This window comes from Ammospiza caudacuta, chromosome 6 (assembly GCF_027887145.1).
Source record: "Ammospiza caudacuta isolate bAmmCau1 chromosome 6, bAmmCau1.pri, whole genome shotgun sequence".
In the NCBI taxonomy this organism is placed as follows: Eukaryota; Metazoa; Chordata; class Aves; order Passeriformes; family Passerellidae; genus Ammospiza; species Ammospiza caudacuta.
In genome coordinates this window covers 30,712,242-30,728,476 of record NC_080598.1, presented here as the reverse complement: position 1 = coordinate 30,728,476, position 16,235 = coordinate 30,712,242, and the positions used below count along the sequence as shown (strand labels likewise).

The window sequence follows — 16,235 nt, the reverse complement described above, 5'->3', positions numbered from 1 at the left end:
TCTGAAATATCTTCCAGTTTATTAACTTTCATAGTAAGTACCTGCAATACAAATGAGAAAACAAATAATTTAATACACTTCTTCCTCAATGGTAACTATTTCAGTCACAGGAATCCCTCAGCTTATAAATAGCATATATTGGTCACAGAACCTTGAATATTGCTCACTGGGCACCAGAAATTAAACAGATGAAACAAAGCTAATGAACAAAGCAGAGTATAACAGTACTTGCAACACATTAGACATTCTGGACTATTACCCACCATCCAGGAAACATCATGAAGAAACCACTCCCTAGAAACCTGTGGATGGATGTACCAGCATCAAATTTGCATTTGATCAAGTACCAACACCATATAAACCATCATTTTGTGTCCAGTAAACAGCAGCGATAGTTTTAGCACCAGTTGACTTTTTGTACACACTTTTCTCCTGTTACTGCATTAAAATTCAAAATTATTGTGAAAGCTAAAGATCACTATCACGAAACCACTATGAGAAACAGACCTAACCAACAAAACATGCCTTAGAATTAGACCGTGTTGGTGCTCTGACTTATAAAGAAATAAAGCTCACAAACTGTATATGCAAGCCACAGGTGATTTCTTCAGCTGTTTCTATCCTTAAGTGAATACTTTCCAAGACTATTTAACTCTATGCATTTTGAACTTAAAATACAGATCATGTTAGTGAGAAACAAAAAATCCTATCTCCCAAAAATTACTCTCCTGCCAAATAAGACAGCAAATTTGTGCGAAGTCTAAACACCAAAAGTAGCAAAACGCCATTGCCTATTTTCCCAGTACTGGCATTTTTATTTCAGTTATTAAAGCAACCAAAAAACCCTCACATCTTTTTGAAAGCAAAAAGGCTAAACTATTATTTTTCCACAATTATTTTAAGTATAGCTTTTGTTTGTTTGTTTTAACCTTAATCATTCATTAAGTTAACAAACTCTTACAACTCTGGTTACGACTTTCTTTAAAGTCCTAGATGCTAACCAAGCAGGAAGCGGAATGCTATTCAAAACCTGCTTAAGGAGACCTTTAACAAACGATTAAGGAGAGGAGGAGTTCATTGCTCTGGCTGCCAGGGGACGGTGCTCACACACACCCTGCTGTGCTCGGAGCTGTTACCGACCGCTGCAGCCCGAGCTCTTCCGCCCACCTTGTACCTCAACACTGCCCATCACCAGAAGGCTCAAAATAAGAAAAAAAATTAAGCACCAAGGGGCCTCAGCCGGGAGAGTCACTTTCAAGACGTTATCGCTTCTGAATTCTTGATAAATTCAGAGCGGTTGTAACAGCCTCTACCTGCCCACAGCCAAATGATGGCTTTGAGGGAGCCAGCAACGTAAGAGAAGAGGAGATACCCTTTCGGTGTCCCCTCAAAGCACGCCATCTCCCAGCAAACCCCAGGCTACCTCTGCCCTACGTTGCTTCCCTACCGTGCTAAGCGACCCCATCCGCCCCGTGTTCGTCTCTGCCGAGCTAAGAGCCCCTTCCAGCCCACACCCTCCATGCCCTCAGCGCCGCACCCCGCGCCATCCGCCCGCCCTCAGCCCGGCCCCGCCCCCGCGCGGCCCCGCCCCCGCGCGGCGCACGCGCCGGCCAGACCTTCTGCGGTTGGACGGGGGAGCTGTCCGTCAAGCGGCGGGCGCGGTTGAGCGCCAATGAGCGGCATCCTTGGGGGCGTGGGCGGGGCGCTGGCTGCAGCGCGGACGCGGCGGGGCCGGCGTGGGCCCGGCGCGGTGAGGGACGGGCGGGCTCAGGGGGGCGGTGGGGGACGCTCGGTCATCATTGACCTTCTGCCTCTGGGGTTTCGGCTTCAGCGCTGCGGGGTGAGCCGCGGAGCTGGTCCGAGACTAGTGGGGAAGTCAACAGGCGTAGGAGACCGTCTGTGCTGCGGGCTGTCGGCCGGCCTGGTCGTTACAGGTTGAAACTGTTCGAAAAGAGGCCGCATTAAGAGACTTGTCTTGAGTGCTGCGCCGTTCCAGGCAAGCAGGGCTGAGATATGTGTGCATGTTTGCTTTAAGAGGAGAAATGCGGAGGAGCTACCGTCGAGGCAAGGAGAGGCGTGGGTGGAGCAGTCACAAGCGCAGCCACCAGCCCCACCGGCACTGGAGACCCGGTCACAGCAACCGCGCCCAAAGGCAAGTACAGGCAGCTTGTGCCTAAGTGGGCTAAGCGATGGGTCCTATGCCTAATTGAATGTGCAGAATGGTGACTTTCGAGAACCGAGAGGGTGGCCACCTGAAGGTCTAGTAGACGGTACTTCTGGTATATCTGTCATCCCTACTGGGAGTGGAATTGTGCTGATTTCTGGAAGTTTATTGTGTGTTCACAACCGTACACTGATTTTTTAAACTGAGATGCGGTTCCATGAGCCAGTCCTTTCAGCTATGCATTATCCATAAATCCTTCATCAATATGCAAAGATAGTTCAGGGAAGAAAAATATAATTACTTAATACTACCTGCCTGTTTATTCTAAGCTTGAGTGTGGTGTAAAATCTGTCTTTGAAGGATCTTCCTGAATGTTTGAAAGCATGGTAAGTAATGTGGTAATGTCACATCTAACAGTTGAGGAAAATGAAACAAGGTCTCAGGAATAATCCCTACCTTGAAAACTGATCCTTTCAGAAAACGTGTTTTATATTTTATAACCTACACTTGCCTATAATTGAGCTGTTTTTATGGTTGCTTTTTCATTCCCCTCTTCTTTCCTTAGTGCCTCTTGCAGGACTAAAAGAGGCTAATGCTTTGCTTTAATATACTAAGCTTTTAAAAAAAAAAACAAAAAAACCTGTTTTTAGGAAAAGAGACACACTTATGAGTTGCCACACTAATTGTACTTGTGTAAGAAAACTTGTGTTAGAAATGCAAATGGATACTGTTTCAGTGAGCAGAATTAGAAGAGTTTTCTTACAGAGCTTTAAAGTTAAGTGCTTGGGTGTGATCTGGGGTGGTTTTTCCTGGTGTACCTGTTGTGTCCTTTAACTGTTTTCAGAGTTGTATAATCAAACCACAGCAGAGCTGGTAGTAGAAATAGAGTTTCTTTGTCGTTTTCTTTTCAATAAATTATGGCTCTTGCAAAACAGCTTCACCTACTGCTTTTAAGATTACATGTAATAAGACCTGTCTTAAAAAGTGAGAATTTTACAGGTGCTTCAGAAAACATCCTAGTGGAAATTTGCTCATGAGTACTGAATATGCTCATGTATATTAGTTCAAAAAGAGGAAAGCTGCAGTTACCCCATGTCATGTTTATTAGAAAAGCAGAGGCTTTTCTTGGAATTTTCATTAAACTTTTGTTTATTTTGCATGTTTTTAAACCTCATTAGTGAAATTCTTGTTGTGGAGAGAATGGCAAAACATTTCTGACCTGACATCAGTGTTTTACCTACACTGTCTCTCGTTTAGTGCTGTGAAGACTTTCATGCTTTCAGGAGTAGGCTGTTTGTTTAATGTACAATCACCCAGTTAATCTCTTGCTAAAAAAAGTTAGAGGCACTTGCAGAATCAACAGCAACCTCTAATGTATTAGCAAGTAATTTAAGGCTGTTATCAGTAATGTTCTTGAAAAATTTTTAAGCTGAATATTTTTTCACTGTTTTATTTTCATAGTTTAATATATGGTGATATGGAGAAAATGCTGTCAGAGCACTGCATAGTGGTACTCCATTGATGTCAGTAACAATCTGTTTTCTAGTCTCTTTATGGGAAAGATGTGTCGAGCAATTGTGAGCCTGTCTTGAAAGCAATGCTGTTTTTTTTAGTCTGGAACAAGAAGAGCCACAAACCCCTGTGAATGCAGGTCCCAGCAGCAATGAGGATCCTTCTTCATCCAGTTCAATACAGAACTCTGTAGCACCAGGTAAGAGATGGTGTTTATAGGTCAAAAGTCAGTTCCTATATGCTGATTGTATGAAGAAAGTAGTAGTAGCTGCATTAATAATCTGGTGTGACAGGAACCATACAAACAGTAAAGTTTGTGGAGAAGAGTAACATCAAGTAATACAAAAAGTAAGGATCTGGAGAACAGAGCCAAATGACTTTCAGGCCCACAAGTGCTTCTCATTTTTGAAAACTTGCATGCTTAGTCAAGCTGATATAAACTGAAAAAATGCAATTTTTTTCCCTCCAGAAATGCTCCTTTAGGAAGAAAATGAACTACTAAGGAAGCAAATGAAATAAGAGAGTATATAAAAAATTATAGCTTGTGTTCAGTTACTCAGTCTTTTGAAAGGCACAACAATCCACCACTTTGTGGGATGTCTGTTGTGTGGTGTCTCTTTATGCCTTCAGTGTACTTTGTAGTCTGTAATAAAGAGACTCTGGCTAAATACTTGTTCATTTACAACAAAAGATGAAGTAGCAGTGCTGTTGAGAAAGATGTCCTGTTTACATTCTGGTTTCCTGACTCATTAAACAATGCTAGCAAAAACTAAGCCAGTGTGAACTTACATTTCTGTACATCAGGAGAGTGCTGGAACAACACTTGAGTTTAAAAAAGATGGTTTTTGTATATCACTGTTTTGTGTTGCGAACATGCTAGGAGATGTATCCTGCAAGACATTTATTCCTGTGTAGTTACTGTGTAACTACTAAATGTAGTGTGCTTTTATAAACTTTACTGATTCATTGACTAACTTCTTATTTTTACTGACATGAAAAAGTCTTGGTCAGTTGTAGCTAATCTGAAACCTAAAAGATGCAGACAAGGAGCTGAATGGTAAGCAGCTGCAAAAAGAGGATACTTAAAATGAAATTTCTGGTAGCAAATAAAGTTTTAAATAAAAACTCTTGAAATGAAATGTTAACAATTGCCTCTGAATAAATTTCTTTGTCTTGAGACAATCTGTCAAAGTATTTTAAATGTCAAGTATTTTACTTGTCTGCCTCTGCATTCACACAGACAGTGAAGCACTAAAATTGAGTGTTTCTCATCCCAATTTATCTTTGGAAGTAGCTAAATGTACTCTTGATTTTATCTAAATCTCTCCTATGTGCTGAAGAAAAAGTGTCTTTTTCTGGGAAGTGAATCACTTTATTTGAGTTTATTTGATACCTCGTTGTCATTTTTTTTGCTGTCCTTCCAAGTCTTTTAACTAAGAATGTCCCCTCATGATTTATTTATGAAGAAAGACCATTTTTGTTCTGCCACAAAACCTTTCTTTTGTGCTTTTCTGATTGGTCTGAATTTCCTCTTGGTCAGTGGTGACGTGCCTTCTGTAGCTGTGTAAGAGCAGTGCATTTGAACACTACAAATAACCTCGTTTTTTCTCCTGTAATTTGCTCGTCTGTTCCCACTCTGTGTATCATGCTTGGGATGTGCTGGGAGCTAGAACTTTGGGTCTCACAACTCTCAGATTTACAGGAAGACATGGAATATCAAAGAGCAATAAACAAACTTAGTTATCCATCTGATTTTGCCACTTTTTCTCCCCCGTGTCTCCCCCACTGAAGAACTGCCAGGATTTTATTATGACCCAGAAAAGAACCGCTATTTTCGCCTACTGCCTGGACATAATAACCACAACCCACTCACCAAGGACAGCATTCAGCACAAGGCAATGGAGTGCAAAAGACTGAGACTCTTAGAAGAGGAAGAAAAACAGCATCAGGTATGTTTTGAAAAAGATTGCATTTAGGCTTTATTGTACTCTGGCCCAGGACAGATTGTAAATGAAAGTCTTCAAGTTCAGACAATTCAATTTCTTTTTCTGCTAAGAATTAAGTCCTTGAAGCCTTTTGTTTGGCTCTTCCACAAAGGAATGAAGTCAAGTCATTACAAACAAAAAAATCTATAAAGACAAAGGAACTGTGCTTGGAATGGCAGTTGTCCAACAGTTACACTTGAGTCAGGGTATTGGATGCCAGGTTTCAAGTTCCTGCCTTGAATTGGCAAAGCGGGGTCTTGATTTAAAGTTTTTGCATTTTTAATAAATTTATTTATGATATTCCTGGACCTTGAAGAAACAATACTAATCATAGTTGGTGGAAAGATTTTTGTTGAAGAACTTTTTTGGACAGTTAAAATCAAGGCAAGTCTTATGTTTATGTCTGAAAAGCCTGTGTGCTGTTCTGTATAAAGTGTTACAGTGAAATTAATGCTGATGCTGCATGTTTGTAATGTTGGTAAAATATCTAACAAGGATGCTTTTTCATTACTTGAAAAACATGTCTTATAACTTTACAAATAACAGCTCAGCTTAGATGCTATCATTTGGAAGAAGTGAACAGTGTTCTTTTTCTTAAGCAATGAAGTTCTCCAACTAGGTCTTCCGTGTAAAGAACATTTTGACTCTCAAACACTTGTTTTGTCTGACCATTACCAAAAAGATTTCTTACTCCATAATTCTGCTAAATACTCTAACCCTTGGTCTCCTCAGAAGGTGTTTGCTTTAAATTCTAAAGGGTTGGTAAATCATGGAATGGAGTCACAGAATGACTTGGGTTCCAAAGGACCTTAAAGATCATCTAGTACCAGTGGGGGCAATGGAAATGGAATGGAAAAGCAGTTTAGTACAACAGTAAGACTGCATGTTTAATATCAGTCTCATTGTGATAAAAGATTTTGCCGTATAAGAAGAATTTGAGGTGTTGTCATGAAACCAGAAGGTGATTTTAGACCTCCAGCTGATTATGTAGAGTGAAGACAATGGCTGTTGGGGTTTCATATTTTTTCTCTAGGTTCTGTATTTACAGAAGCACTCCACATCTCACAGGAGTATATTCTTGTCTACTTACCGTAGTAGATCAGGGAGATGGTGTGAAATGTGTTTTATATGTTCTGAAAATTTTAATGTGTGTAGGCTAGAAGAAAAAGTTCCCTAAACATCCCAAACATCAAAGACCCACAGCCGTATTTGAATCTTAAACAAGTAAGTAACTGAGTACAGTTCCATGTTACTCTCTTCCAGAAAACAACAAGGGCTGGACTGAACTCGTCTGTGCTGTTACAGAAAAGGCAGCTGGGTTTGCTCAGCCCCACAAGTTATTGCAGGTACAGTGATTTGATTTGTCTTCTGTTTGCAGTGCCAAGTTCTGCTGTTAGTGCAACTGTTTCTGTCAGGTTTTCTTGCATTTCTTACTGTTTCATTGGGATGAGGAGGAACATATTACTTAAAGTCAGGAAAAAGTTTATATTCTGTAATAATCAGATTACTAAAATGATGAGAATTCAAATGAGGAAGTTGTTTCCCAATTTTACTTCAAAAGAAGTTCATTTTATGTATGTATATTGATAGGCTGTTTTGTCACATTGTACTTTATTAGTATAGCACAGCTTTTTTAGGATAAGTCCTTTCAACAGCCATGACCGTTCCTTTGCACCCCATCAGAACAGCAGAAGGCAAATTAAGTCAGTGACTTGCTGTTCTAAACTAAAGATGTGCTGGGGTTCAAAATAGTGGGATGAAATTCCATGCATGTGGAAGATGCACATGTTCATAGGTTATACAAGTTAAATTTCAGCATGCTAGTTATTCAGGCATTTTCTCTTCAGTGATTGAGAAGCATTCTATATCCTGGCCAGAATTCTTTTCATATGCATTAAATTTAGGCTTACCTGAATTCTCCTCTCTTCAACACCCTCACACTCCTACCTGCTTCTGCAGGCTAGTCCATGAACTAAAAGTGAACTGCATGCAGAGGAGGAAGATAGAAATTCACAGTCCAGATTCCTCAGTTGCTGGAACCAACAATTTTAAAATCATTGTGGTATGTATGAGAAATTATAAGTCTTTAAGATAAAGAGAGCCTGTCTTCAGTGAAAATTCAGGCTCTTGTAATCAAATCAGACAGGTCAAATGTAGCTTTTAAAGATATGTTATTCCTTCTCTGTCAGTTCTTAAAATCTATGCTCAGTAACTGTAACAGGTAGGGAGAGGCTGTTCTTTCCTACAAAAGAAAATTATAAAAAGGGTTGGATATGAAAGCATTTTTTGTTTGCTGTTTTTTGTTTTTTTTTAATTTGATCAACATGTTCTTTTGGAAGTAAGTAGGAGTTGAGTGGATCATTATTGTGGGGCTGGGAGGAGGAGTGGAGAGGATCAAGAGGAAGAGGAAAAAAAATAAAAGAGGAGAATTTTGGGAGTGGCAAAGCCTGTGGTTCAGAGAATCTAAGTAAACATCAGTAATCACTTTACATTTCATGATCTTTCATAGACTATATAGGAAGCTCTCCAGGACCAGCTCCTGGCCTTGTAAACAAAGCACTGCATAGATAGCTGAAGCCAGAAGGGACTCAGAAACAGTGTAAGTGTATAGAATTGTTAACATTGGAAAGATCATTTATTGTAAGCCAAGGACTGAATCCTTTTCTTATCCCCGTTTTTTCTCTGCATGCATTTAAAAGGAGTTGGCCATTGATTTTAGAGGTGAATGGAAAGCAGATGGTGTTAAAGGGATCAGAATTAATGTGTTGTTTCATTTTAGACTTAATGCAACTCCTCAGGCTGTTTTTCCTGTAAGTTTCCAGTGAGTGTGACTGGTAAGCTTTTATTTTACAGGCAGATGTTGCTTGTGAACGAATATTCACTGTGAACGATGTAGAGCATGGAGGATGTAAATATGGTATCATCAATCTCAGCGGTTTGGGGAAGGAGTCTCTCACTGTGGAGATGTATGACAACCTCTACTTCACAAACCGCAAAGTACTGCTTTCTGTTCCTCCTTCCTTTGGTGGCTGCTTTCTCAGAACACTGTTCTTGGGAGGCTCAGGTGGAAGTGCCATGAGGGTTGGGGAAGGGGCTAGGAGAAGAGAATGGAAGAATCTAGAGATGTGAAACTTGGGTAAATGCAGAACCACAGTAAACCTGAAAGTGCTCAGTACCAGTAATAGTTGTCAGCAATGTTACACTACAGCTGGAATGGAGGACTACATAGAAGTACCAGCTTCCAAGGATAGTGATTACTTTAGACTTCGACTGTAGCTAGCAAAACGGAAGTTTGGCTATCAAAACTACCAAGATTTGCATGCTTCTTTCTTAAAAATCATTTTGGGAAACTGTGTTTATCCTTAAAGTTTTCCCTTAAACTGTGTTTATCCTCCTTTAAATATGAGGCGTATTTAAAACAGGTTTTCATGATTTCTTCATGTTCAGGTTCTTTCAGGGATGGTCTCTTGAATAAGATGTACTTGGTGCCTTAGTCTGTGTTTGGTCAGACTTCTTAATGCTGTTCTGTTGTTATGAGCATGAAGCTGAAATGCTTGTGCCCCATTACTGAGTTATTTAGTGGGCTGAGGAGCTGTGCCCAGTGCCTAATTTTATGTCATTTTTGCATGGAAATAATCTTTCCTTAATTGAATTACAGATCACAAAAATAGTATGTCTTCTTCTCTCTGAAGGTGAACTCTGTGTGCTGGGCATCACTGACTCATCCAGATTCTCATGTTTTATATCCTTTAAAAAAAAAATAATCAGAATTGTCATTCAGGTTTTACAAGTCTGCATCATGCTTCACAGGAAAACTAATTTAAGTAATACCTCTTCTGTAGTTCCCCCAGAAGATAAGTTTTCTGGAAAACAGCAGAAGTAAAGAAAATCGAAATATGTTGGAATTTCTGAGGCAGATGTATGGTTCTGTTACAGATATATGTAGAATTGTTCCCATGTTAATGGTAAATGAAAGACCATGTTTTCTGCCATGGAGAATTCCCACTTCATTAACAGTGTATATAAATGCCATATCCAAAATGATCTGATGTTTGGAAATTGACTGAGGCAAAAGAACAGGAGCAGAGGGTAAAGGCAACAGCCTTTTTCTGAAGAGAACCTTTTTGAAAGTGGGATGGTTCATTTGTGTTTAAAAACATCCCTGTACTAGTAGGGGTGAGAGGAGAATGGGAGCAATTCAGTAGCATCACCTGCAACTTTCAGAGCATGGTCTGCAGGTCTGACTTGAAGAGTCAGATAGATACAGTAGAGGAAGCAGTAATGAACAGTGCAGAGCCCAGAAGAGTAGGGGAAAAAACTGAATTCTGCCATAGGAGATGGCAGACAACGGGTGTGTTATAAAGTGCCAAAAGAAATTACACAGAAAAGTATGGAATGGCCTGTGTGAAAAGCCAGGCAACTCTAGACCAGCCTGTCAGGGGCAGGAGCTCACCAGGTGTGCACACAGCTGGGCATGTGTTCAGGATCACTTGGTTTGGTGGGTTTGTGTGTTCCCCTAGTTGAGTTACAGATTTACCCCACTGAACTTGAAATGCAGCTTTTAAGTTCTATTTGTACCTAGTATAGTCTTCATAAAATATTTAAGGGTAATCTAAAGTGAATTTTCCTTGCCTCCCATTTTTCCAATTTACCTCCATAAAAAATAGATCTATATTAATGCAGTGTCATCAACATGAAAAAGTGAGAATGATCTATATGGGCCATGCTTATTTTTTATTTTTCCTATCACTAGTAAGATACAACAGTATTGTCTTTCTCATAGTGAAAATACACAAGCAAGAATTTGAGTTCTTTCTAGCTCATTCCTATGAAAGTGAAGTGTCACAGGTTAGTTGTAAACTGTAAAGCACATCAGAGGTCTCGAGGAAAAGTGTTGTGAGCTGTAGCTGTGTCAGGGCATCTTGCTTTTCCCATTTATAAATATTAGGCAGCCTGTTCTATTCCACAGAACAATCAGTTTTCCTTAACTCACTTCAGCAAGCTATGTCTCATGGGAATTGCAGAAACACCAGGCTGTGCCAGTCTGCTTCCAGCATCATTGTTCAGCAGCACTAACCCAGGTAGGGTGTTTCTGTTGGATTTTTGTCTCCAAGTTTTGTAGCAATTATATGAAAAGAGCACAAATGAAAGGTTATTTTAGCATTCTTTTTCAGGTGTTGGTGAGACTGTTGTATTCCTGTAAGACTAAAACAGCTTAAAAAGTGAAATGATGATGAAAGAATTTGAGACTTAATTAACAAGCAGTATTCAGAGCCCTAGTTTATTTTTAGCTGCTGCAGTACTTGACTTTGGCAGGAGAACAACTCACTTGTAAAGTAAACACTTGAGATTTTTCACAAGAAGCTTGGCCTGTAATTAATATGCAAAGACTGCACACAGCAAATACTCACATTTCCTTATAGAATGCCCAGAGTCACTGCAGAATCCCTTCTCATAGCAGCTGCTCAGGAATGCTCAGTGCATAAATCAGAGGTGTAAAGCTTGTAAATATTTCAGCCCAGAGCTCCTTGTACAAGCTCCAGCTCCAGTTGTATGGAAACTTGACTGACAGGGAGAGTACCACGTCCTAAGTCTGGCTGTAGCTGATCTATTCTGTTGAATGTTCTTGGGGGCAGGACTTAATTAATTGGACCTTCTTGATAGACGTTAGAACCATGCTTCTTCAAGTCACAGAGTGCAGTGCTCTAATCTGGCTTCCATTCAAACATGATCAGTTACATTTATACAGAGGAAATCTGTGATAGATAAGAGTAATGGACTAATTTAAAAAATTTAATGTCTTACTATATATGCAGCCATTAAATAAATTTGCATAGAGTCAGCATGAACTTGAATGAAGTCACTGAGGGTGGATGGCTACTAAGCCAGCACACCCAGTTGCTCTGTGAAAGATTTTAAGCCCTTCACCATAATTAGCTGCTGTAAGTTCCACCAAAGTCTTCTTGTCTAGTATATCCTATTGACTGTTCAGGTATTTCCAGATTTGATTTCCTTCACTCTCCTAAAGAGGTGGTTTATGGGAGCCTTGCTGAGTAGATGCCAGGAGAAAAGTTGTACTTAGCCTGTCTAAAACTATGTTATCCATCCATTCTTGTCCATGTCACCTGTGCTACATGACAGATGTATGTGTGACGTGCCATGAAGGAAGTGAAAACTAAGGATGTAGTCTGCTAATTGGCATAAATTCTGTGCAGGGGCTGTATGAGTAAGAGTCAAATCTAGGGTTTTATTACTTAATCATTTTTTTAAATAAGCAGGCATAGTACAGATTAGGCTGTGGCTAATCCATAGTTTATAAAGTAAATGTTTTGTATTTCTAGCCCACTCATCTTTTAAAAATGGCTTACTCAGTGCTATAAGGCAAGTGTTACTTTTCTCTTTCCTGCCATGGTGAGCCCTCTGACTACTGAATAAATTTCACAGTCTCTCAATATCATCTATTAACACAGACTGTAGGAGTCCCACTTACAGTCATGAACTTCAGTTTCTGTTTCCTGTCTCTTGAGTACCAAAAGGACGCTAATTGGGTAACCCTTCCTCTGCTTCAGACTGAAATGTGGCAATCTAAGAACCTTTCTGAGTTACCATCCTGTCCTAACATTCATGAACACTTCATGTGTTGCTCCTGTGTTCTAGGAGATCGACCTGGAATGCTGTGCAGTTTCAAGATATCCACTGCCTGGTCCTGTGCTTGGTGCCTGAATCCCCAAGCAGACAACTGCTTTAGCACAGGTGATCTATCTGCAAGGCTAGCAACCCCCTCTGTCTCAGTAGGAAAGACTTCCATTCATCTCCCAGCTGCTACACAAATTACAGCCAAACTAATATCATGTCTTCCCTAGGCCTGACACGACGAGTTCTTGTGACCAATGTAGTGACAGGGCATCGTCAGACATTTGGAACCAGTAGTGATGTGCTGGCACAGCAGTTTGCCACGCAGGTAGGGAGAACCAGACACCATTTTTTCAGAGCACTTCCTCATTGGTGGGCTCTTTATTCTGTTTGGGGCAGGATTCCTCGTGCTGTACATAAGGTTGTGATGACAGCTGCTGTTGGGTGGCTGTTCCACAGCAGAGCTGATGGGGTCTGATGCTCACACACAATTGAATAGCAACAAAAATATTACCTGATTTCAAACTGTGGCAACAGGGGTAATTTTTGTTAAGATTACAGAGGTAAAAAGACAAGGAAATACAAAGAGCACAGTAATAACATGTAAAATTGTTTTGGTTTTGGCAAATAGCCTCATACTAGTAACACTCAGTGTATTGCCTCCATCAAGAAGGAGAAAGTCGCTATAAAATATGAATGGACTTGTTCACAAAGAATTAGGATGATAAAATATGAGGAATATGAGAATTCCAGTTTCTGTTTTGCTGTTATGTTAGATTGAGTTCCTGCTTACCTAGGGAAACCTTTACAACTAAAGTAAATAGCTGAGGTTTGAATGGAGCTTAATGAATTTGCTAAAAAATGCTGCAGTGTGTAATTAAAATTCTGCTTCTTAATGCATCTGTTAAAATAATTTGACAACTAGACTGTAGAGCTCAAAAGCATGACAGAGGCTCTGTCTGTGTAACTTGTAAGACCCTGGCAGATGTTACACTGTATGCTCCTTTCTCTGGGATTCTCCCAGACCCCAGTGCTGTACAATGGCTGCCGTTCGGGTGAGATTTTCAGCATTGACGTGCGCCAACGTAACCGCAAGGGGCAGAGCTGGAAAGCAATTCGTCTCTTCCATGGCTCAGCAGTTACATCTATTCACCTTATGGAGGCTGAACATTATCTGATGGCAGCAGATATGGCTGGAAAGGTATGCTTTTGTTGTGTTTTGGATATTCTGTTCCTTTCAGTATCTGGGAATTTACAGGTACTTATCCCACTCCCAAAGACAGACGTCTACTCTTAGAATGTAGTATGGAACTGGGTGGTAGTTCCATTTATGGGTCTTCTTCCAGAGCCCATTATTTGTCACAGAATGGTTTGGGTTGGATGGAAGCTTAAATATCATCTGGTTCCAGCCCCTTGTCATAGGCAGGGACACCTTCCGTTAGACCTTCATCCAACCTGGCCTTGAACATTTCCAGGGATGGGCCATCCACAACTTCTCTGGGCAACTTGTTTTAGTCACTCACCACCTTCACATTAAAGAGCTTCCTAATATTTAATCTGAACGGACCCTTCTCAGTTTAAAGCCATTCCCCCTTTTGTCCTATCACTACATATCTTTATAAATTGACCCTCTCTGGCTCTCTTGTAGCCTCCTTCAGGAGGAGGCTGCTTTTGCAGGCTGAATTCTCTCAGCCTGTCTCCACAGGAGAGGTCGTCTAGCCCTCCAGTCATCTTCATGGCCCTCCTCTGGGCATGCTCCAACACATCCATCCAACCTTTGGGTGCTCTCTGCTTTAATATATCCTCTCTCAAACAATTTCTTCAACTTGCAGATAAAACTGTGGGACCTGAGAACAGTGAAGTGTGTGAAACAGTACAAAGGTCACCACAATGAATATGCTCTTCTCCCTTTGCATGTCAATGAGGAGGAAGGACTTCTTATAGCAGGTAGGTTGACTTTTTCCCCCCTCTATTTGTATAGTGTATGGTAGTGATTTTCTTAAGCCTGAGGGGTGTTTCTTAGGTACAGCTGTTAGAAGCTGTAAATCTGTAAATTCTTTGAAATTCAGAAAAAATTTAGCCTTAAACATACTGTAATATACTATGAAAATTATGTTATGGATGCATACCTACTGTAACCAATCCTGTGAGGTGCTCAGCAGCTTAATCTGCTGTGTCCTGCAAAACTCCTATTATCCTTTCCACAACATGCCTCAAAAGTAGAGCAAAAAACACTTGATTTCAAAATTCAGGGAAACAACATGTAAACAGGAGACTTGGTAGTAACTTTATATAAAGACTGCATATCTTTAGTTGGTGCTTAAGTGGAAAATGTGGTGATGAACTGAAGCATTGGCATGTGAGCCTGACTCCTTGTAAACTGTTTATACCGCTCAGGTTAATTTTGAATACTCCCAGTTACACTCAGATTTTTTATTATGTTATTATATTTTGGGTGGGGGCAGGAAAAGTAGCAATAGATGAAAAAAAAACCTTTATAGTGTAGCCAAGCTTCATAAAGTCACTGTAAAGACAGTGACCTCCTTTCCTTGGATATATCAGTAAGTGGTGGTATAATAAGAATTTTTAATGTGACTGAATTTTTCTCCCTTTTTTTGGCTTAGGAGCTTGATAAAGGGAAAAGCTGATTTACTGTACCTTTAATTACCCAATAGAAAATGTACATTCTTCCCACTCTTGTAGTATTCAATGTAAATTTTTTGTTTTGTAAAGTATGGATAAGCACTTTGCCTCATGTGGGCATAAACATATTCAGAGTGTTTTCTCCATAGACTTTCTGCTTCTGTGGTGATAATCTTGCAGAACCATGTTAAGTCTTTTGTGTAATGTTGGATTTTGCTTTCCTCCCAGTTGGTCAGGATTGCTACACCCGAATCTGGAGTCTCCAAGATACTCATCTGCTTAGAACCATCCCTTCTCCCCACCCGTCATCCAAAGATGCCATTCCTAGTGTGGTGTTTTCTTCAAGACTTGGGGGTAGCCGAGGAGTTCCTGGCTTACTCATGGCTGTCAAACAGGATCTCTACCACTTCTCCTATAACTGACATGTTCTCCTCAGACCTGGTCTACAAAGCTGCCAATCTATATGTGACTTCAGAATCTTTACACCAGTCACCAAGCTGTTCAGTCATTATATGCTGCTGTTGCATCTGCTTTGCTCATCTAATTGTGAACATCCTTCAGGAGTTCAGCAAATCTTGCTGTATACATGCATCTCAGACCTCTTGTAAATAAAAGCTGAACACTGATTAACTGTAGGCAAGATTCAGTCTCTCTGAAATCTAGCTGTAAGCCTGCCAAGCAGGTAACTTTAAGAGCCTCTGTTGTGCTAGCTGAATGTGCTGTTTGGTCACCTAATCTTTAGCTGTGGTCACATCTGTCTCAAGAAGCAGGCTGGCCCAGCAGAGTGAAGCAGCTGATGTTGAGAAGCTGAACACACTGTAAGTGTTCTGGGGCAGTTTGGAGTAGCTTTGGTTGGGGTTCCTGCAACTGCCACTGCTCCACTTTGGAAGCAGTTGGTTGGAAGCAACCATGCTCCATGGTTGGAAACAGTTCAAGGAACAGCTGTTTTCCTTACCCCTGCTGTCAGTCCCTTTTGCTGGATCATACTAAACTTTGTGCCTTTCAGACAATGGTAGCATCACTGCCCTGCTGTGATTCCTGTAGAAAGCAGCAGGTGTGGAGTAAAGCCTCTTTTCTGGTCCAGTAGCAAAGCTGAATGCCCTTGTTAATTTATCAGGGTTTCCTAACCAAGTCCACACCCCTGATGTGCAGTTTGGTCAGCGGTGTGCAAGGGCAGGCTTGCTCATGCAGCTGTAGCAGGACAGAAGCCTAGTTGAACAGACCACATCTTTGTGATTTGGAATCACCTGTACAAAGTCAGTATACAGAGGTACAACTGGGCCCTCAGCTGCAAAGCT

The 16,235-nt window shown here is 40.6% G+C and overlaps 1 protein-coding gene across 1 annotated transcript; it reads left to right on the top strand.

The window, feature by feature from the left end:
- The first annotated feature begins 1,912 nt into the window (after window positions 1-1,912).
- DCAF4 (DDB1 and CUL4 associated factor 4) lies at window positions 1,913-15,546 on the top strand. The gene is made up of 13 exons (XM_058806964.1): window positions 1,913-2,152; window positions 3,778-3,875; window positions 5,468-5,625; window positions 6,925-7,007; window positions 7,621-7,723; window positions 8,515-8,658; window positions 9,354-9,403; window positions 10,663-10,742; window positions 12,319-12,414; window positions 12,525-12,622; window positions 13,319-13,495; window positions 14,127-14,241; window positions 15,166-15,546. Exons 1-13 carry the CDS (start codon window positions 2,022-2,024, stop codon window positions 15,357-15,359), a joined length of 1,527 nt encoding a protein of 508 aa, XP_058662947.1. The 5' UTR covers window positions 1,913-2,021; the 3' UTR covers window positions 15,360-15,546.
- Window positions 15,547-16,235: the final 689 nt, after the last annotated feature.

Coding starts and splice junctions, on each gene's coding strand:
- DCAF4 (XM_058806964.1), top strand. CDS start 2,022: ATGTTTGCTTTAAGAGGAGAAATGCGGAGGAGCTACCGTCGAGGCAAG. Junction 12,415..12,524: donor AGACAACTGCTTTAGCACAG/GTGATCTATCTG, acceptor TGTCTTCCCTAG/GCCTGACACGACGAGTTCTT. Junction 14,242..15,165: donor GGAAGGACTTCTTATAGCAG/GTAGGTTGACTT, acceptor CTTTCCTCCCAG/TTGGTCAGGATTGCTACACC.